This window comes from Pipra filicauda, unplaced genomic scaffold, assembly GCF_003945595.2.
Source record: "Pipra filicauda isolate LSUMZ 115617 unplaced genomic scaffold, ASM394559v2 scaffold212_size3012638_pilon, whole genome shotgun sequence".
Lineage (NCBI taxonomy): Eukaryota > Metazoa > Chordata > Aves > Passeriformes > Pipridae > Pipra > Pipra filicauda.
In genome coordinates this window covers 442,587-465,797 of record NW_024104324.1, presented here as the reverse complement: position 1 = coordinate 465,797, position 23,211 = coordinate 442,587, and the positions used below count along the sequence as shown (strand labels likewise).

The following is a 23,211-nucleotide window of genomic DNA, read 5'->3' as shown; positions in this document are numbered from 1 at the left end:
AGGGGCTGCTGCACGGACAGCTCGGGAGCCCCGCGTCACCCCCACGCCCGTGAGCAAAGAACGGGGGGAGAGGGAACTACTCCGGGGAGTGACCCCCTGCGGGACCTCTGTCCCACGCTGTGCGGAGCCGGCACCGCGCGGGGGTCGGGGCTGGGTGAGCCGTGCGGTTCCACGCGTGTCCGCAGAAAGCGCGGGGACCGCGGGGGCCTCCGGCGCCCCCTCCCCGCCGGGCGGCCGAGCCGAGCCGAGCCGAGCCGAGCCAAGCCAAGCCGAGCCGGGGGCCGTGGCTGCACCGCCCCGCCGGCGCTGCCGGGGGAGTGGTTTCCCCGCGCTGGCGGCGGCGGGGCCGGTCTGCGGGCGGGGAGGTGCCGCGGCGGCGGTGCCAGCGCCCGGCCCGGGAGGATGCGGACGCGCTGACGGAGCTGCCGGCTCCCCTCTGCCGCCGTGCATGGGCGGCGGGCGGCTGCCGCCTCGCCTCGCCTGCCCCGCCGGTGAGCCGGGACGCGGGGCGGGGGGTCTCCGCCGGGATCGGAGGGGTGCGGAGAGGGGGAGAGCTGCCACCTGTGAGTGCCCCGCTCGCAGCCCCGCGGGGGCCGGGCCGCCCGTGGCGGAGCCGGGCGCTGCGGCGATGGGTCGGGTCGGTGCGGGTCAGGTCCGTGCGGTGCGGGGAGGCGGCGGGGCACGGAAGCCCCCGGAGCGCCGTCCCGCTGCGGGTCCGTGCGGTGCGGGTTGTGTCGTGTCGTGTCGCGTCGGGTCGGGTCGGCAGCCGGGAGCGGGAGCTCGGAGCGGGGAGAAGGGTGTCAGTCCCACGCCCGGCTCCGGGGAGTTATGGGGGAAGGAGAGGGAGAACGCGCGCCTCTGCCGCGGCTTGTTTCTCCGGATGCTTGGGTTTTTTTCGAGCAAAGGGTGTTAAAGAGAATTCACTGAAAAAAAAAAAAAAAGGGTTCTCGTTAAAAAAAATCATCATCACTCAACCGAAAGGGCTGCGTGAAGGAATCCTGATGAATGAGCGCAGCGCTGAGGGAGTTGTTGGTTTGTGGGCTGCGATCGCCTCATCTATTCGTTTATGCCGGGTTTTTTTTCCAAGGCAACTTTTGAGGCGAGGAAGCGGCTAACAAAGCGCAAGTTTAAGACAATGATGCTTTTGCTTGCAGCCGAGCTGAACTGAAAACTGAAATCCAGCATTTCCCATCAGGTAGCAAATACCACACATCGGACTACTTTTAGAGAATGAAAGAACCTACTTTGCTCTGTAAATGAGGACTATGTTTCACTCTGAGCAAGGGGTGTGAGTATTTTCCAGATGCCAAATGAACATACCACAAAAATTTTCTTTTCATCTGGGACAGAGCCGTGTTTGTAGATCTCTGAATATGGCTACAGTCGTGGAGGGGAGTTGGGTTAGCCTGGATGTAGCATTAACCCCTCCAGCCACAATAAGCAATACACAGAGAGAAATTTGTTTCCATTAGTCTTTTCCTGACTGAGATCCTTACTGCAGTTGTACAGTCAATACAGCAATGGAAACCCTCCTGGCTAAAGGTTCACATCTTACTGAAGAGCCCAGAGCTGGTGTTCACACCTGCCCTGTAGCCTGGCTTGCTGCACAATACCTCCTTATGTAAAGGAAGGTGAAACAGTAAAATCTACCTACACACAACCAGGCTCAAGCCAGTGTTTTCCATCTCTTAGTTTTAATGAGCAACAAATTTTGTGCCCAGAAAAAAATCCAGCTCACAGCTCGGGATTTCGATAATTAATATTCCATTTTAAAAACATGTTTTCAGAGTCAACATTATGATTACAGGGAGAAAACAAGCAAACAGGGAATGACTTGACCCAGTTTCCTTGCTTTCCCGATCTAGCTTGACAATTTGTCAATCAGGTGGAATTTCCTCCAACGTCTTTGGTACGTTACTTTAGCAGAAGAAATGAATGTGCAAATTTAGTCACTACTTTCCCTCCCTTCTCACAATGATCTCTTTGTATTAAGCAACAGGCTTTTCCATAGATCAGGTACCAACCCCACCGTGTCACAGGCTGAAATTGTTCCTTCTTTCTCATTTCTGAAATTATGTCCCTGTGTTTGAGCCCGTTTAACCACTTCTATGCATGAGAGGTCTGTCAGAGAAGTCTTGATCTGGGACAGATCCTATGTCATGCAAGGCAGGAAGAGCTCTGCCTTCAAGGAAACTAGCATCTGCCTCAGCAATAGCCCGTTCCTTTGCTCCTCAAATGTGTACTTTTTCTGGAAAATTCTGTAAAATAATCAATTTCCTGCATTTTCAGTCTTCAAGGGAAGGCTTTGTTGCAAACCCCAGGAGAGCTGCCAGCCAATAATGTTCAGGTACAATGAAGTAGACTGATTGATACCAACAGGTCCTTAAAATCTCGTTTCAGCCTTTCTCCCTCTTTGATTGCAAGTCCACAGGGGCTGGGACCACCTCTCCTTCATTGTTTGAAGAGAGCATGTCCTCTGCAAAGCACATACCAGTGCTGGAAGAAGCTGTGGTCCAGCAGGACAGTCCTCTTTTCTCATCAGGATTCATTGATTGATCCCACAGCGTTTCACCTCGTAGTGCCCGTATCCCCATGGGACTAGGAGAAAATAGTCCAAGTCCAGCTTCTTTGCTGAGACCACTGCAACTTGTGTAAGATGTGACCTGAATTTTCAGCTGAGTTCTGTCTCTGACATGCACATGCATAAACTGCCTCTGTGCAAATATTTAGGAAACCTCTAGATCCAGAAGGTGAATGTTAATTGGTTGGCAGGAAGACTCGTAGCCTTGTTAATGCTTATCTGCTTTCAGTGTTAATGACTCATTAACAAACCCCCTGAATTTTAATTTTTTTAATAATTCCTTTATTTTTAGCTGTGTGTTGTCCTCATCCTCCATCTTGCCCATTCCTACTGTGATAGGACACAGTGTTCTCATATCTTCCACCTTGGGCTGGGGCAACTTCCCATGCTTGGAAATTCAATTTGGGTGACAGAGTTTTAATTCCTGGAGAAAAAACAGCTGCATATTTGGTGTTAGGCTGTGATATCATGACACCTGCGGTTGTGCTGTTAATTGCCAAGAGGCAATATAAATAGTCACTTCATTGTCATTGTCTTTGTTCTCTTAGGAGTGTCTGGTAGGTTCTTGTTTGCTGGTTTTGGTTTTTTTTTTTTTTTTTTATCTTAACACTTTTACTTCATTTGCTTTTCTAACTTCTCTAGAAATGCTTGATATTGTATCATGTTACAGCACTGATAGCACCGTATTCTAATTTCCACAGAGTTATAAGGAGAGAATTAATTTATCTTTTAAGTAAATACTGTTCTATCTGACTGCACTTAACCTCTTATCCTACTCCTTTACCTAGAAATGAGCCCAGTGATAGACTACTTAAAGTATTCTTTCACAGTGCCAGAAAGACATCAGACATTTCGCAATCCATTTCCCATGACATTTCAATCTAAGAATCAAGTACTCTGTGTTGATGCTCTGAGATGTTTTTTCCCCTCTCATCTGCTCATGGGACTGTGGCATGAATTCAGGACTATCCAGACATACCTAGGGAATAGTAGAAAGAAGCACAGGAAGCCAGTTTTCATCTGCCACCAGTTCCCATGGGTGCTGCAAGGTGAGGGACAATTGTGGTGTGAAATATGAGGGATGAGAGAAATGACATCTTTCAGAGAAGATCTCAGAAACAAAATCATTTCTTTCTGAGACTCTTTAGTAATGATTGCTCTGAGTTAGAAGGGATGGTAGAGTAACATGTAAGGTGCTGGCTTTGTAAGATTGTTTTGAGAAATTAAAGCCAACACAAGGTTCACTGTGTGAGCAGAGCTCAGAATCGCTCTGCTCGGCACAGGCATTTCCAATACCAAAAGCAGGTTCTCAGATGAGAGAGTATTTGCACAGCAAGTACCAGAAGAGATACATCTAAAAACATTTAACAGCTTGTTGAGGCTTATCTCTAATTTTGATGGGGCTGTTTTCTTAATGAGGTCCTCTCACATCAATTAGCTGCTGAATCTGATGTTAGAAAAATAAATTCAAACTTTCTCTTGGCACACGGCTCCATGAAGGCTCTGTGGAGATTTCCACGATATCGAGGTCTACCAGCATTCAGAGGAGCTGGCTTAGTCATTCTTCCCATCTGCTCTGCTTCTTCCTCCCTCCGCTGCTCTACACATTCTTCCTGGCTGTCTGCTCCCCTTCCCTATCTCCGAGCATCCTGGCTGGCTGCCCCCCTCTTCTCCCCTGCCGTACCTATCCCTTGTGGCATCTTCCATGAGGAAGCCCAGGTAGTTTAGTGCTGAGATCAAAGAGCTGAAATAAATGAACCTCTTTAAAGCAGGCAAGAAAAAAGAAAAGAAAAAAAGAAGAATCCACCAAGGCAGCACCCGTAGCAAGCAGCATTGCAAACATGATTTGAGAAAGCTTTGAGTCGAATCATCTCCCAAATCATGAGATTGCTTTAAAAATTGTGATAGTTGAACACAGACACATTTTAGTTCCTTTTAATTCTTCTTTGACCATTTACATTTCAAGTTTTTAGCTCCTTTTTGCCAAGAGGGCCGGTAGGAACTTGGACAACTACAGCAAACTGGAAATTGAGGTTTGTGTGTAGTCATGGCGCTACAAGAGCTGAGGACATACAAAGAACAGCGGCTCCCTAATGCCTCACTGTGCAACACCAGGAGTCGAGGAGGCTGAGTTAGAGTCATCTACCAGCACTGGCCCTTTGAAAGCCTGTGTTTTGTACTGTTGGTAGTCCACAGATGAGTGTTTGAGAAATTCCCCAGGGTGATATTTACCCCAGTAACTTCTTTGGAGCAGGAACAGTAAAAACTGCAGCTTGCCACAAAGTTAGCAGTGAGAGGCAGCATGGTCTGGAAATAGCAGCCTCCTACCCCTTTTCACTCTCCCAAACTACGTGCTGTGTCTCATGCTGAAATGCCTGCTCCTCCACTTTGAGAGTCATTTCATCTCACTGCTTCCTGAGAGAGATCGACATCTTCTGCGGAGCACACGCTGCCGAGGAGAGGAAGGCAGCTTTGGCCTGTGGAGAGCAGAACTCAAGTACTGCGTGGGTGGCCAAAGACAAGAGCTTCTGAAAGGAGGGAACAGAACAGATCTCTAATCTCCAGACTCTGACACATATCGCACTTTTCTCAGTTGCTTAGGAAAGAGATTTGCATCCAAAAAGAAGTGGGAGGTTTAAATAGGAGTTCATACATTTATCTTCTGTGGTCCATGGGGTGATTTACATTTTGCTGGTCCCATGGAATCCACGACACTTCATAAAGTGCATCCATTACAAATGCGCAACCAGGAGAAACAAAGGCCCTGTCCAAGTTCCTATCCACAGTGTCCAAAAGCTGAGCTCAGTAGCAGTCAGAAACTGGAGGCTGTGGAGTGTCACTGAGGTAAGTGCTTGTTTTGGGTTGTGCCAAGATGCTGGAGCTGTTGTCCCATCCAGAGGTACTGGGCATGGTCCTACCTGTGGATGATCCAGGCCGCCTGTAAGGGTCTAAGCCAGAGTTCTGTCCTCCTAGGACACTAACAGAAGACTGAGACATAGAAAAGTTGGATCCACAGAAGTATCTGGCCTTAGAAAATGCCAGCTGATGTTTCCTTGCATGGACGTGAACCCTTCATGGCTTCATCCACCACAACAACTGTAGCTCTGCCCTAGGTCTCCCACTCATCCACCCCGGCTGAACTGACAGCCTGATTGACTGCAGCAGTGGCCCAAATAAGGAACCCTTTCTTCTTCTGGGTGGCAAAACCTCCTTGGGCCTGTTTGTTTACTGGGACTTGCAGAGCAGGGTTTACTGTGACCCATCGAAATTTTCCACTCTGCCGAACGCAAGCAGTAGACCATTGCTCCTCCTGCCTAACGCCGTTCTTGTGCACGCCCTGCCCCAATTTTCCTGGTAATCAATAGCAGGGGTTTCTTTTTGTAGCACATACAAAGGCTCGACTCCTTGAATGAAAGAAAGTTTGCATTTATCCAGAAGCTGTGGCGGGGTGAGGCGAGGGGGGGCCCGGATGCCCAAGGCTGAACTCCCGGTTTGTTTGAGGCGCTATCTGGAATCAGCGGGAGCCACGTGTGCGCTGTGATTGCGCGGGCGAGCACCCGGAGCTCCGTCTTTGTGGTGCTCCTGTGCATGAGGCTGAGCCAGCAGAGCCACATGGGGGGCGTCTATCCAGCACAATTTAAGTACAGGGCTGGTAAAGCCCTTGGGATTGTCCCATTGAAATAAGGAGGGGACGGCTCCCATTTCTGACGTGCCAGGAAAATGATAGATTTGCAAGTGGAGCAGTGGTTCAAGGCCAGTTTCTGCCTCCTATCTACACTTACTTTTTAGAAGGTGCACCTTCAATGTGGTATTGTTTGGATGTTATCATAATATTTCCATGACTGCTTAGTGGGGGAATGATTGATTTGGGAAGCCCAGGAGAGGAAGAGGCCAGCCTGCAGTCCCTGCTAATCTAGCACCAGCACTGGCACCCTGAGCTCAGGTCTCCCTCTGCCACCCAATTGTCTCCAACACTGGGGCACCTCAGGAGAAGATGTGATGCTTGCAGAGTAGGAGGAATCTCTAGGTAGAAGTGCCCTGATTTGGGAGGTGCTGCTGCCAGCTGGGGAAGGGTTTGGGGCTCAGAGCCTCTGAAAAGTGCTCCTTTATCAAGTGGACAACCTGTGGGCTTCCAGGATTGCAGCCTGTGGCCAGTTCCTATTTCTGTTTTGCCCAATGAAGCATGCTTGCCTTGAAAACATCTACTTTGCAATTCACAGTGGATTTATCCCAGAAAGGGACCTCTGCTGCTGTGCATGGTAGAGTCCTCTCCCTGCATGGCAAGGCCAGGCATATCTGAGGAGAGAGAGCAGGGCTGGGCTTTCCACACACCCTAGCTGGCCAGAACTGCTGCCCAACATCCTGCTTCTGCTTCTCGTGCCAGTTGTTCTCCTGTGCATTGTGAAACCACGCTGCTGGGACAGATTGTGTCCTTGGGATGTAGAAGCTCCAAACATGCGATGTGTTCCAGATGCTTTCCAAAGCGGGAGAGAAGCCCAGAGAGCACCTTTCTGGGCCTGGGTTTGTGACCCATGGCAAGCAGCACAGGTGGAAATCCATCCCTTTGTATGGGCTGAGGGCCCTTGGTTTGGGCAAAGGGTCCACCACTGAAGTGTTGGTTGGTCTCACTGATGAAAACAGTTCCCTTATGATTACCTTGCTTGGTGCTACGGCTCCTAAAGAGGCAAGACATGGCTAACTCATTGGAGTAGTCCCTAAATCAACTGTTCTTTGCTGGGAGGTATAGCAGGGCTCTGCAAGCCCAGAGTAGGGGTGGCCAGGCAGTGTCACTGGTCTCTGAGACTTGACTTGATCACTGTTAATGGCAACACAGCCGTGTTGGTACTCCTGGAGCCAGAGAAGAAGGTGGTTATCAAGCTGAGGCAAAGGAGGGCAAGTTATTTTGGTGGCAGAAGATAGGTAGGTTGGGAGAGGGTGCATTGAGCAAGTGGGCTCCAGGCTGGAAGGCAAAGGTGCGTAAAAGTGAGAAGGGACAAGAGGAGATAAGCAGAGAAAGGCTTTACTTGAGTAATTTCCAGACTGCTTCCATTACAGTAAAATTTGTTGCATGGTCTCAGTAGCTGTGCCTTGTTTTTAAAAGATTAAGCAGTATCACAGGAGGAAGGGTATTAGTTTATGTTTCCTCTAGTGTCAGCCAAAGAAGGTAATCACATCTATTAGGTGGGTAAAGTGAGTGTTTTCAGAGATTAAGTGCATTCTGGTAGTTCTGTACACTGGAAACAATGAACTCTACAACAATCTTGACTGGGAAGAAGGTTTTCTATTTTTAAATATGGCTGTGGGGCTGGAATAAGGGACTTCTTTCATGCTGCAGTCCTGAATTGCTTTTCTTTTTATTACAGCTTTCAAGTGCTGAGCACCAGGGGCTGACGTCCCCCCTCCAGCACAGCATGCACCATAGGAGAGAGTTGCCCAAAACACTGGAGAGGGGATTGGGCTTGGGTCAATTCAATCCAGAAGTCCTTTGCTGAGACTGGAAAGCAACAGATGTGGGTTTAGTTCATTCAGTACTGATGGATCCTTATATGCTACTAACCAGGCATCTGAAGATATCTCTAAATAACAAGTGGCCTGGCCTGGATTCCAACCAGTGGCCATGTGGTGCCTGGTTTATAATCTCTTACACCCCTTTGTCTCTCATTTACAGGTGACTCAGTGTAATAATTGTTCTTATTACATCCAGTCTTTTCTGAAGGAGACATTGAAGGTAGACAAGTTCATGCGGAATTTTTGTAGGTTTAAAAACAGAGATTTTGTAATGGGTAGTGGGATAAAAATCTTCTTCCCAGAGTATTGGAAAACATGGTATCGGATGCTCTCTCATTTTCATAAGAGGCAAGCATTGAGTGTAGTCATGAATTTTTAAGGGACAAAACATTAGCCTCTCTGAAGTTGGTTTGGTCATTGGTTAGAAAGGAAAATTGCCAGACAAGAATTAAACCTTCTGAATTTAATCCTGGGGATGGAGAAGTGATTTCCTGCTTCCCTAATTTGCAATAACCATGGCCTGTGGCATGAGAAGAAACTCCAGAATGCTATGCACAATTTTTCGTCTCTCACTGTTTTTGAATAAAGTCAGTGTGCAGTTAATCCAGTGTTATAAATCTTGGTAGGCTTCCAGAGCAGGTAGATTTGTTTAATCATTTGGGCTGGAATCCAAACCACTGGAGGATATAAAATATATACACTAGTGCCATTCACTTCACTGAAAACACCTTTTTCCCATCCAAGGAAATAGCTGTGGCTGGCATGAATATATATTTGGAAAGCTGTAGGGCTAAACAAATTTCTCAGAAAATCATCTCTGGCCAAGATACTGACTATATTTCAGCACTGTAACTCCTCAAGCTTTTCAGCTAAGGCTTTCTGACAGAGAAGTCATCAGAAATCAGTGACTCACAGTTTGAAATGGTGGGATCCTCACCTCTGCTCAGCAGGCTCCCTGTCCTGATACCAGTCAAAGTATTACCTTCAAATTGGAGTAGACCTTTGAAAAAATCAGTTCTCCTGTGACTTCTGAAAGAACCATGCAGTAATGTAATCTTAACGTATCCTTCTTTCAGCATATGTTGTCTTCTTTGTGTCTCGACCAGTAGCTTCTTGAGCAGGAATCTTATTCTTTGATGTTTTGAACTGCGTCTCACTAAACAAACCGATCCTGCCAGATATGGGAATACATTTTTATTTTCCAATTTTCCAGCTATCATTAAAATTTCTTATGGGAGAATTTCAGAGTGTCCCAGTTTCAGCAGTTTTTGTGTAACTCGCTCTAAGGAATAAGGTTTAGCATCACAAAAAGAGTCAGGTTGCGAGCTATTTCAGCTAAGAGCTTTGAATGGGTTTGGAACATTAATTGACTCAGTAATTCGCAAAGTGCTCTCTGAGCTTTGTCCTTAGTGAGATCAAATCCCATCTTGCATAGAAAATGATACAGACCTTGACAGCAGGAGTTTCTGCAGCTCTTGGTAGTACTCTTTCACACCAGTCCCTGCCAGCGTTGTCCCTTTGGTCACAAGCTCTGACTCTGTTGTGTTTGTCTCTTTCAGGCACTTTTAGGATTTGACAGTTTGCAGGACACTTCATCAGCGACGCAAGCGCCTGCAGCAAGGACAGTTTTTGGAGGCAACATCCGTTGATGTGATTGAAGGTAACGTGCTCTCTTCTGTCATTGCTCTCTACTTGCCATTTATCCTCTACAGAGCCTCGTGCTCTGGCCAGGATCAGGCCTCAGTTTGGTGCATGTCAAGAACTGACTCTTGCTTTGGGTAACAGCTCTTCCAAATCATGGCTTAGCTTGTCCCATAAAATGTATTAGTTCCCATCTCCTTCAGGAAATCCTTGCTTGCATCACACAACCTGCCTATTTTCCATAATAGTCACATAAGTGCTGCACTTCTTTGAGTCCTGAAGCTGGTTTTCATTCAAATACTTCTTTGCCCCCAGGAATTTCACAGGTCAGTTTTACCCTCTGTTCAAAACCTAAAATAAAAATGAGCACTTTCTCATGGGAGGTGGTTTGGCACTTGTCAGCCTGTATATTGCTCTGTATGTTACTGACCTTGTTAGTGCCATCACAAGCAGCAGAAAGTGAGCTCTGCATTTCCTCCATGCCTCTGGAAAAAGATCAGCATAATGTGGGTCTGCAACTGTAGCACTTGCATTTAAGATAGTCTTCTCTAAATGTAGTTTTCTCACAGAAATGCAAGAAGAGATTTTGCTTTTTTTTCCTCCTAATTGGTATATTTGTACTTAATTTAACCTAGGGGAAGTAATGTATCTCTTAATTCACTGCCACAAGAATTTTAAGGTTCAGAGTAGATGACTCATCTGCCAGAACAGAATTTATTCTTTGTTTGTAAATGCTATTTATTGCCTTGTTTTGCATCACTATGGCTACTGTATGTCATTGGTGATACCAGCATCTATCATACATAAAATGAATGCAAGACCGAATTTAAGAGCTGTAGTTATTATAATTGTTTGTATCACCCACTTTTCTGTTGTATGTTAGTACATTTCACATAAAAGCAGCACTAAAAGCGGCTTAATATTTTTCCATCAACACTGGCTGAAAAGTAAAAAATTCTACACATGAACCTTACGACAGTTTGAAAAGCCCTAAGCAGCAGCACCAAGCCCCTTTTTTCAGATTATGTGGGTTTATAAACAGTTCAGTGATGTTCTACAAATGATTTTGAAGTTTCAGGTGAAAGATTTGCAGTGGCATTCACAATTATTTTGCATTGGTTATTTTGAATGTTAAACACCTAGTTAGGTTTGTTAGAAGCATCACTGTTTTCACAGCCCATATAGATTCTTCTGCATTCCTTTAGTGTTTCTAAGTGGAGACTGGGAACAATTAATCTATTCCAGTTAAAGCCTAATTATTTTGCCAATTGTATGGCCCCATGTTCTTTTCTGAAACACATCAAGTACAATCACTTCTGCCGTCCTATTCAATCAAAGCCTTAAGTTGCACAGATTTTGTGAAATGGCCTGGGCTTCAACAGCTTGGGAGCTGATTCACTGAGGCATCTGCTGTAACACTGCAGGACTGTCACCATTTTTCTAGCCCAAATCATTTGTCTTTTTCATTTAGAAATAATCTGCAGGGTATAATGTGGTCTTAGGGAAGCACGGAGCCTGTTATTGCTCAATAATAGAATTTCGTGAGGTCTTAAAAACATCTTTGAGTTCATATGACACATTTGACAGTGCATGTGTGGATGTATATCTCTAATGTCCCACGGAACAAGGACAGAAAAATATTGCAAACCCTTGCTATGCATTGAAAGGCTGCTAAAATAAACCAGCCAGCTACGACTGACTGCTGGAGTCTGCTGCTGGCTAGCAGAGACCAACCCTTGGGACACACAGCAGTGGGACATGTCTTATCTGTTGTTGCCAAGACCCACACTTCATAAATACCGACCCCACACAAAGGCTCCAGGATTATTTCCATCTAGACACACACTTTCTCATTTCCCTTTCCCTGCAATCCAGGACAGCTGGTAATGGGGCACTGAACCCCAAAAAGGGTGCCAAAAGAAAGGTGTGCATCTTGGACATGGTCAGAGTGATGGGCCCAGTGCTCCTCCAGGCTCATGACTGGGTCTGCCAACACATGGTGTGAAAGCCCCCCAAACCAACTCTTCCCAAAGAGTTGGGCTGGGAGAGCACAGTCCTGCTATTGCCTAGTGAGGTCATTCACAGAGGCAGCACTGGAGGGGCATCAGGAGGGATGCAAAAGGATCCCTCTGGGACCAAGGAAGAGACCAGGACCAGAATGAAAAAAAAAAGGCAAGAACGGCATGAGCACCAGGGATGATCAGAGGCGGGAGGTATCGGAGGGAGTGCTACTTTCTTTTTGTTGAAGGGCACATCTCTATTCCTTTAAGAGCTGTCCTGTGTGGCAAGAACAGCTGGCACAGCTGGCCCCACAGTCACTGCCCTGGGAAGGGGTCTCCCATTTCAGATCACCGTTCCCTCAGTGTTACTTTTCACAGGTGCCCAGTGGTATGGCCTGTTGGATGCTTCAAGAATAAAAGCATGTGTCCAGAAAAATCTATGTATTTTACTGATTAGGTGATTTGTGGTGTCCTTGGAGGGTGGTACAGGTCCAAGCAAGGCAAAGGAGTCAATAATCTCTTCCTAGCAGGCAGAATCTGTCCCTCTTCTACTGTGCCATGGTTGTGGGAAAACTCAGGCTGCATAAGCTGGGGGGTGCCCAGATCAGGGTTTGGTTCAGCCTTTTGTGAAGTTTCAGAGCCTGGTTCTGCTCTCCTGTTGTGTGCATGTTTGTGTACCAGGAAGTGTGTGGATTAATTCAGTGTTGGTTGGGTCCCAGGCTGTCTCTTCAGGGCTTTTCCCTAAGCTGATGGGTGCCTAAGGGCTTGGGTCCTGGTCCACAGCTGAGCTCGAGTGTCTTCTGGGTCTGCCGTGCTCTTTTTTAAATACGATGCAGTGGGAGTTAAAGTCTTTGTGCTATCATGCTGCTCCGTGCTACAGCTAATTAAAGTCATTGTGAAGGGTTTTGTAGTAATTGCAGATATTGTAAAATTTAGTTTTGTGGAATAATTGGTAATGTAAGCCTGAAACAAGTTATCCTTAAGATGTTGTAGTTGGCATTTCTCAGTATGAGCAGCCTTTACAAAGAAGGCTTTTGTGTGTGAAGCGGGACCAGAATTAATGGCAGCATTTAGTCGTGCCTAAAGGGGTGTTTGCTGTGGCAGGTGGCAGGGCGGTGTAATTGATGATGCCTACATTCTGCGTGCTGCAGGAGGCTCCAGCAGCCACTAACTGCTCTACCTGATGAATGCCAACTAAAGAGAGTGAAAGCCCGGTGCCAAATCTATCCAGGGCTGATATATTCACATTTAAAATGAACGTGGCCCTTTCAGTCTCTAGGTCAGAGTGGGTCAGGCTCTGTTTGCTCCTACGCACTTAATATGCACTCTGGAGTTCTCAGGCATCCTCAAATTTTCCGGTAGAATGCTGTAGCTATAAATTGCAATGTGAGGAAAATCCTAATGCCATAGAGATGTGCAGCTACCCATGCACGGGCTGGGCTGAGCTCCCTGCAGCGAGGGCTGCAGCCGGTTCTTGTCCCTCTGCTCTGGAGTGCTGCAAGGCCCAGCAGAACAAGGCAAGCTCAAGGGCCAGCACTGTAGTGCCTTGGGTGCCAAATGGCACAGGAGAATGCCTAGTGGGCACATAAGCAGCTTCGATTCCTAAGTCCCTGATTTTAATGAGATTTAGGTGCCAAACATTCCTTGATGCATTTGAAAATCCCACTCAACACCTCTCTGAACAGTCAGGCGAGTAAAGACTATTGAAAATCTGGTCCTTAGACACCAATACAGCTGGGTTGTCTGGAATTAACAGTTTAAAAAGAAGTGCTGGCTCATGACTAAATGGAATAGACATCTGGGAAGAGCAAATATTGAAGATATTATGAAGAATCAGAATAAGAATTTAATTCAAGGCTGATATTTCCACCAGTAAGTTTTTTTGTCAACAGATGCAATTTCTGAGCTCATCTATCAGTAATAAACTGGGTACTAATAAAATTGGAGGACTCCCACTTTCCAGCTGTTGACTCCGGGACTCTGTTGGGGTCTTCTCTGCTGTCCCATGGTACATGAGCTGAGTATTCCCATTCCATTTTAATATTCACAGCATGACAGAGGTGATGAACACACGAGAACCAGTGATGGAGGAATTCGCACTCAGCCAGACTCCTGAGGAAGAAGGAGGCCCTTCAAGCCAGGTAACTTTAGCAGAACTGGAAAGTACCCGAGTTGCTTATCAAAACCAATTTAATGCAACCAATAACTGTCATAGAGGTAGATGTTGAATTGTAAAGAACAGCTGCCAGAAAAACAAGCCCTGAAATACATGTTTGATCCCACTTAGGTTTTATTATTAAAAGGTAGAAGTTTGGCAAGAGTGTTTTCTCAGGTCTGCAGGGCACAGTGACAGCGATGCCTGGATCCTGCAGGGATGCAGGCAAAGCAGCTGTTTGTCACCAAGAGTTTGGATCTGAGCAACTGTTGTGCAATGAAGACATCCAGCCAGTACTGTACCACAGCCAGCTTTTATACAGCATCCTTGTAATAAGCTGAGCTTCCTCAGGCTCAGAGGGAGCTCCCTTTTTAGGACAGAGACCATTTGAAATGGTTGTGTAATTCACATAAATGGCTGTGGCATCATAGCAGCAGCATTGGTCAGGGCCATTTGCTGGCAGGTGCAAGAGCATTTTCTGTTCCCAGGCGGTCTCAGACACCCACTCGTGTACCTGCCCGCGGTGCTCAATCCAGCAGGGTGGATCACGATGTCCCAAGCCCCTTTTGTGACAGCCCCCATGTCCCAATTTGCTCTCTGTGGTTGTGCTCATGATTCTGTGTCAGTATCAGGGACAAACCACCTAAATGGGTTCTGGTTGGACCTGAGTTGCTCCTCTACACAAGGTGTAACATTGAAAGCAGACTCAGAAAACTACTCTAGGAGCAGCCTGTTCCAGGTGGAAATCAAGGATTTGAAAGCCAAGGAAGTCAGAACTGAAATTTTGCAAATTCCACTTGGATCACTTGTGCATGTAATGAAAGCCTTCGTGCAATTAAAGAGCGTACCAAAGGCTTTCCCATCCCTCAGCAACTGCACAGGATAAATGCTGCTCACTTAAGGAGCACATTTTCACCGAGTTCCAGGTTTTCACTGTTGTGTTAGTGTATGCTGCCCAAACTTTCTCCCAACCCTGGCTCCACCTATGTGTTCAGGGCTGTTCTATGGTGTCTCTGATCATATGCTCCAGAGTTTTTCCCCCAGCTCCCTTTACCTTTCACCTCTGGAAGAAGGTGCTACCATCCACACTTCAGTGGTGGCCACCTAAGGCAAAAAAAATCAAATAGAAATGAGATGTAGTGCAAAGTCAGTGACTCAGTGGGAAAAGCAGGCTTCTTCCAGCAACTTCCAAGCACTTTGTCCAGGAGACCAGTCCTTCTTTTCCTGCAGTCTCCTGCCCACTCATCATACACTCCAGCTTCCGCAGAAAAACACAGTGAGGCCCGACAGGCAGCTCTGCTTCCTGCCAGTCCTGACTCATTCCTGGAGGGACATGGTAAATACTGGGCTCTGCTGGAAAAAAACATTATGTGATTGGTGTGAGGAAAGACCATATAAGGATGACACAAACAAAAATAGTCAGGCTGAGGCCGCACAGGTGCCTTTCCTAAATTTTGTTGCAGCCGTAGTAATCGGCTCTCAGCACATTTTTAGATCTTTCTATTTCATTTCCTCAGGCTTCAGAAAGCAGATGAAAAAGCAGAATTTTCATCTGGATGAAAACCAGGGTTTACCAGCAGGCTTGGGGATGGGGTGGCTGTCATGCAGCCCTCTGCCTCCAGAACAGGCTGTGCAGCAGGCAGGGGAAGAGGTCACTGTCACCTGCATGTGCAGCCATGGGAGGAAATTCAGCAATTTGCCCCTAATTTTATGGTTATTTTCTGCCAGCTGAGCTGTGAGGCTCAGGGATCTGGGCTCTGTGGTTCTGCAGAGCAGTGCACTGGTCCCAAGGGGCATCTCTGGTCCTGTCCTGGCCACGGAGATTTTACCTTGTCTCATATTTGGAAATAGCAGGATTGTATTAGACACTTATTAAAAATTCCTTCCAGTCAAGACAGCTGCCATGGAAATGTCTTTTCAAATTACAAACAGGTCAGGAGGAGGCTGTATAATAGGAAGTTGGGAGGAACTTTTCTAATAGGCAGCATGAGTGGCATTGCTTGGTCAGGATGAGTTATACCCTGTGAGTGCAGCTCAGGGAGGTATCAGAAAGGTTTACCTTTGGTGATTCACTTGATCTAGTTGTACTGAAGGGGCTTTCTCACAAAAGAAATTTCTTCCTAATTGTATCTCACTTTGCAACACTAACAGTAATACACAACATTTCTCACCTTCGTATGGATTTGCAAAAAGTCATGAATCCTCACAATGCTACCATGGGGAGTGAGGGTGCGAGGATAAGGTTTGTTGTCCTTCTGCATCTCCAGAAGTCAGATACAGACATCCCAACAGTATTAAAACTGTGCTTGCTTCTTCCTAGAAGCACAGCCCCTCCCAAGGGCTTGCCTCCCCATGCCAGCTCTGGTGCTAAGTGGGACAGCTAAACCCCAGGCTCTTAGGGAGTGCAGCTGCTGAGATGAAGGAAGGTTTCAAAAACCATGGAGCAAACACCTCCAGTGGGTTATGACATCCCCAGATCCCTGTCGGTGTCCTAGGGGATGTGCCCACTCTTGTGGTGGTTAGGGAATATCTGCATGTTTCTGCCTGTGCTCATAGCGGGAGCTGTGCTGAGACTGGCTCACATAACCAGCAGTGTTTGGTCTAACCAGAGACCCAGATTCAGTGGTGAATATGTTGCAGGTGTGTGGGGAGGCTCCCACCAGCACACAGCAAACCTGTGGCAGCATCTGAAGTTAAACTGGGATTGTTCTTGCTCCCAAGTGCTAGTTTGATCCCCTTGCATGTATCTTGATTTTACTGTTACAAATAAAATAAAATAAATAAAATAAAAATAAAACTCAACTAGCACTGAGAGATGTGCAGCTTGTTAGCTAAGGTATACAGAAGTTTGAGAATCCAGGAGATAAGGTTTCAGTGAAGCAACAACAGAGTTTCTTACGGAAATGTCCTGGAGGGGCTGGAATGATTTTTCCTCAAAAAAACCCAGGAAAAACCCAATTCAAAACAAAGTACCCTGAGAGATTTAAGTGATCCAGCGATGTTGAAAACAGGAAAGCACTTTTACGTGTTACAACCTCCTTCAGTAAAAAGACCTAGTTCAGCTTCAAGCTCTAACCACGGTGTAGTTTGACCTGCAGCTTCAATGTGACATATGAAAATAAACAGCTGGCACCATTCTCTGTGTAAAAATCATCTCTGGGGCTCCCTGTTTTGCATGAATGCATCATAAAATACAGTGTTTCACATTACAGAAAATAGCTCTACAGAATGGTGGCTTCTTAATAAACTGTCACTGCAAGAAAACATGAATATCATATCAAAGTGAAAGGACAGCAGCCAGAAGGGCTGCAGCAGCCATTTAGATTAGCATTATAGCAATGACTTCTGTGTCCTAAAAACCCATCAGAACTGAAACATGAGTGTTTGGCAGCATAAAAAATTTTGTCTCCAAAGTCTCCATTTTTACTACTCACATCGGATCACACAAGGCAATTGTCTGCTTGACACACTGACAAGCAAAGTGTGTTCTTTGCTCAGGAAGGGACAGAATGTACAGGGGAGAGTATGATGAGATCTATAGCCTTTCTGCATGCATGCTTGTCCAGCAAGGATCTGGGTTCAACTGCTTTTGAAATCCTCCCTGTGCAGGACTGTTCCCCTGCACCAGTTTGAAGAGGATTTTTTAAGGGACATGTGAGTGCATGTCAAATGCAGAAAGGATGTACTCGGCTTGTTCTGAATATGCATCCCTGGGCAAGGCTTTGATGTCTCCCAATGTCTCCCCAGGCCTTCCCAGACTCACGTGAGAAGTACCCCAAGCTGTCCAAAAGACTGCCTTCGATCGTGGTGGAGCCGACTGAGTCCGGGGAGGTGGAGAGCGGGGAGCTGCGCTGGCCTCCTGAGGACCTGAAATCAACAGAGGACAAGGGTCTTCATGGTGATCAAAGAGTCTGTGTCCAGCAGCAGCAGCAGCAGCAGCAGCAGCAGCAGATGGATCTGGAAGGTCTGAATGAGTAATTTTCATCCTTGTTCCCCATAGGAAAATAGCTGTTTCAGACCATGCCGTGCCCTGAAGTTAACAGTGAACCAAAGAACTGCAGGTAGTTGAAGATGTCCAGAAATACCTGCACTGGAGAAGGAGCCCTGTGGACTGAAAATTTCCTTGTAGCTTTTAAGCACATGGTGTTTTCATCCACCTCAGCCACTTTCACGGCCAACAGACAGTTCACTGTGTGTTAGCAGTTCACGCTCAGAAACAGAAATCCTGGTCAACAGCATGTATCTACCTCCCTGTCTCCTATCCTAGAAGCAAAGTGTTTAGCAGCTGCACATTTTCAAAGCATTGTGATGTCTAAGGAGTGTGTTAGTGCAGCAGGAGCTCATAGACACGTAGCTATGACTAGCAGTGTCACTGTAAATATGTCAATGGTAAATATGGCTAAAGATAAGAGTTTGTTGGACTGTAGCTTGCACAGGGAGTGCTCCAGTGTGGATCTGATCTATTTGTTTCCTTTTTTTTTTTTTCATCTCAGCCGCTATCCTTTCCTCTTGAAAAGTGACCCGGTTTCCATTTCAGTGTACCAGCATTTACCACCCAAACACCCAGACACAGCAGCCAGGAGATGGGGTGCAAGATGCACCTTCACTTCCCTTCAAAGGGGTGTTGACAAATGGTCTTGAAGTGTAAAATCACCTGCTACTCCAGTTGGCGTTTCTGGGTGGTGACAACCACAGAGTTTGATCACTCAGGTAGAAATATGAACCAAATCTATTTCTGACCTCCAGGTTGCACACTGTGGCCTCTGTGTTGTTTTTGTGCATTGATGTTAGACTCATTATGACAGTCTGAGCAGATTTCAGACAGCAGGTAGTGTTCCTGTGGCAGTGGCTATCCATAGGGATCACCTCACCTCACTAATATCTGACCTGAGGTCTCAAGTTTTCTGTAAAGTCAGACTGTGATGCACTCAGAATTCCCTACTCCAGGTTTAACTACTAGTTTGCAAGCAGAGAAAAATGCTTGTATCAGATCTAATCACCCTAATGAATCAACTGCTGGGTGGAGCAGGGAATCAAACAAAGGTTGGACCTATCTGGGGAAATACTGACGAGCCATTTCTTTGCAGATACTTTAGCACACCCAGCTCAAGAAGTGGAAGACAGTACAGATACCCTGGAAAGCAGAACTGAAGAGCATGAATAGGAACTCCATGGCCTCAGAAGTGAAACTTCATTGTGAATGTTGTTGGAAAGCTAACACACTCTGAAGACATGTCAAAGTAATCTGTATTTAAATCTGCAAGGGTTTTATTTAGTTAGTACCTAAAGAAGCGTCTGGGCTTTAGAACTGTTCTTTTAACATTTTGATTTTCAGGCTGGGATTCATACTATTTGTTTAATTTTCCCTTGGGAAGCAGTGGGATGTGTTAGGAAATATGAGACTGTCAAGGAAAAGATGCTCCTCATTTCAATTAGTGCATTGCATTGGTTGTACCTTTTTCAAGAAAGGCTGCTTTCAGATATCAACAGCAGGACAAAGGTGTTGCGTTTCTGCAGGAAGGATGTCTTAAATCTAAAACCTTTCTTTTTTTTTTTAGCCATTTAAAACTAGCACTGTGATATTATGGACAATAGATGTAATATAATGTCACCAGTTGATTTTGTAACTTTTGTATAGAGACGCAAGGGCAAGGTTTGCCTCCTGGCTGCCTCCCCAGGGCAGCCCAGAGCAGTTCTCTCCCTTTGGCTAACCTGTGCAAATTTGGATGAACCAGCCTTTCCTTAGCTGCCTTTTCAGTAAGGCTGATGCCTTTTGGAAGCGCTTTCTCTCTGTACATTGATGAAACAATGAGCTAGTCACTGGTGTTTGTGGAGTGGGGCTGTCTGGGGTGGGCTTGGTTGGGTGGATCGTTCTGTTCGTGCACGCTTCAGGCCAGGTGGGGAGCACTTCCCTCCCTTAAAGCCAATGAGATGGTTCCTGCTCCCCCCAGGGCTGGTTTTGTCCCACCTTGTTAATAGAAATTGTTGTGACATTTCTTCTTTGGTATGTTTGGTGTATAACCCAAGTGCAGAGATGCATCTGTTCCTCCCCTGGCCCAAGCTGGGCAGCGGTAGGGGGTAGGTGGTAGGAGCTCCCTAGCACATCCCAAACCTGTCCTTCATTTTGTCTGGCTTCAGGTTTCCCCCTGAGCCACCTGCAGTGGGAGAGGGTGGAGGAGAGCTGCGGTGGTGGGACAAACACCTGCCTCCCTCCTGCCCCAGTGGCACTGCTGGCGGGAGCACATGTGCCAAGGGGTGCCCTCACAGCCCCCTTGGCTTTGGATGCATAGTCACCTCCTGGAGCCCAGAGCTCACAGTAGGACAAGCTGTCTCTGGACACCTCTGGCCTCCAGTGGATTTTCCTTGGGAATTTGGGGGTCATTTTGACAGATGTGAACCCCTTTCTGCACGGGAACCTCCAAGAGACTCCCTCCCAGTGTCCCAGGAGAAGTATCTATCTCAGCTCAAAACCCTTTGGGATGGTGCTGGTGGGGGTAGAGAATGTGTGTACTCAGAGGGACTTAACTGTGTTGGTGATGAGTGTCTCGTAAGCTGTGAGGTTGGCTTTCTCCATCTCTGCAGGGCTGGATGGGGTCTGTACTTCCAATTAATGTTGCATCCAGAAGAAGCCGCTTGCTGTAGATGGAATGAAATAACAGGATTCCTTCCAGCATTAACTCCTAAGCTGACTTCCAAGTACTTTCTTTTCTCCAGTAATAATTTTCTCTAATGGCAACTTTTAATTTTGTGATGGTCAATAAAATTTACTGGCCAGATGTATTAATAAGTTTATAACTTCTTAGCAACCAAATTTAATATATTTACTCACAAAGAATTCTGTGCAATGAATGTTTAATACAAAGGGAAGAGACTATTTTACTTCAAAGCAACATTAATTTATGTACAAAACTATAGCTCATTCTTTGGGGTGTTTGGGATCTAGGACCCTTTTTATAAGCAGTGTAGTACAGTATAATGTGATACTTAAGTTAAACTTTGCTCTCTCAACCTATAAAACAATTTGTTTTGCCTTCTTGATGTAGACTTTCTTGAGTACACTGTCACAGAATTATTTTGTCAGGTGAGTGGGATTCTGATCAGAGCACTGAATTTCACCAGAGTAACTGAAGGTTACAAGAACACCTCCTAAATCTGGCTGCTATCACGCCCTTCACTGGTGACAGTTTTCCGACAAAGCCAATGAAGCAAGAACAAGCTCAAGCTACATGTTGGGGTAGCAGTGGAGCAGTGAGGGGAGGTCACCAGCTCGGACCCACCATGGGCAGGAGAAGAGCCGTGCTGGTGAGGTGGCCAGGCTGATGGGAGGTGTTCTTTAAATGTTGCTTTTGCATCGAATGTCAAGAAGTTTTACAAAGCTCTGAGGAGAAAACAACAGCGGTGACGACATATTTTTAGCTCTGTGATTTCCTTCCAATCTGCATCTGCCCAGCTCCGTGAGGAATGACGTTAGATGTATCACTTAATTTGCTTTTTGCTTTATAAAAGGAAAAACAGTTGTTTGAAACACTTCCCTCAATTTTATGTGCTCTCTATCTGCTTTCAGACGCTCCCTCCCTTCCTGCTCTGGATGGCCCTTATCCTATTTCCACCTGAGGTCAATGGCACTTCCCTAAACAAGTTTCCCAAAGAAACAACAAAATTCTACATACAACCTGAAAACACACCATGCAAGCAGCACTATTTTTTTTCATCCGTGTGTGTAAAGCTACAGCCCATATAGAAATCCCAGATTTCCTCTTTCCAGCCTAATTACTCCTCTCTTTTCTTTTCCCCTCTTTTGCACTTCTCCCCTGAATTATTTTACCTGAAGTGGTTGCTTCAAACTAAAGCTTTCTCCTAAAGCTGTGTGGCCTCAGTTTAACATCCACGCAAAGCCAAACTCCTCCTCCCATTTTTATTTTTCTGAACATGGGCCAGAGGCCCTAAAACAGGAGAGCAAGATAGAGAGAAAATTGTTTTATACAAACAAGCCCTATTTATTGAACTTGCAGGTCTATGAATGTCCACTTACTTTGTCTGTGTGCAAGTGTTGTCTCTCTAATAAACTCAATAGTTGTTTTGTATTTTTTTCTGGATTAAAAGCTTTGTAGAAACTAAAAAGAAAAAAAACATTCAGTCATATTTTTCTAGTCTGGCTTGTAGAATACTTCATGTAGTGCAGAAAGGAAGTTTTATGGAGTAAGACATTGTTGGATTTTGCTCTATTTCAGTTCTTTCTAATTTTGTAAAATGCCACCTGTACATAATACTTGACTAATGTATGTCCTGTAGATGTATTACACCATTTAGCCTATTAAATGCCTATACTGAACCGATTGGAAGAAGAGGTTGTATCCACAGTTTCTTGGTTTAAAAATGCAAAGGGTTATTTGTGGTGGGGCGTGTCCTACCACCAGTACAGGGAACGAAGCCCACTCTAAGATTGCCTTCATCCTGTGACATGTAAATACTCACCCAGGCCCTCCAAGCACATGCTCCTACACAGATAAATTCAGGTTTACACCAATGGCAGTTGCCATCACCGTCTCTTTCCTTTGTGCCCTTCCTAGACCAGGCAGCTCAACACCCCTTGCTTCTGTTTTGGGATTTCCTCTCTGCCCTGCTCACCCTGGTGGTACCCTGCCTTGCTGTGCTAGCAGCAAGCCAGTTGGCTCATCTTCATTCACCTTTTAATGCAATGCACATTTTTAACATTTTCTGGAAAGGCTATTGTAGAGCCCAGCAGGAACTCACATTACTGGAAACCTATACCCTGTGCAAAGGGAGCAGGGTCATGTGGCAGAGAAGATGAGAGGCAGAGATAGCTTGCTGCTGAACAACTGATTTTTTTCCCCAAATGTCAAGTTACCAAAAAGCAAAAGATCAGATAACTGGAGGGTGAGGCTGCATCTCACTTACCCCTTCAAAAGCAGCTGCTGCTGCTCGCTGAGATGGGTAAGTCAGCATAGGAAAATGCATTGCTTGGGGTCAAAGCCAGTTCTCTGCCGCTGTGGGGCTGTGCCTGATGGGCAGTGGTGGCACAGCAAGGGAAATTGGCTGTATCCCAGGCTGGAGGCAGTGAGCCCAGCTTTGGCACCGTGGGGCTTGCAAACCTGATGCTTAGTGTCACTCAGTACTGGAGTTTCCATGCACCACGCATGGAAAATGTCGTGTCCAGGCACACGTTACTCTGAGGGTGGGATGACAAAGGGACCGACACTGCCTTCTCCTCACCTCCGTAGGAATTGTCCCTTCCCCCTGTGGTTTTCCTGTGTGGTGTATGGTGTTCAGCCACACAAGGATGCAACAGGTGCTACCTGATGGCT

General features: G+C 46.2%; 1 protein-coding gene across 1 annotated transcript; it reads left to right on the top strand.

Moving 5' to 3' along the window:
• Positions 1–337: 337 nt before the first annotated feature.
• LBHD2 (LBH domain containing 2) lies at positions 338–22,230 on the top strand. The gene is made up of 5 exons (XM_027735543.2): positions 338–491; positions 9,649–9,749; positions 13,781–13,871; positions 17,633–17,849; positions 18,973–22,230. The coding sequence occupies exons 3-5, from the start codon at positions 13,782–13,784 to the stop codon at positions 19,047–19,049; spliced, it is 384 nt and encodes a 127-aa protein (XP_027591344.2). The 5' UTR covers positions 338–491; positions 9,649–9,749; position 13,781; the 3' UTR covers positions 19,050–22,230.
• Positions 22,231–23,211: the final 981 nt, after the last annotated feature.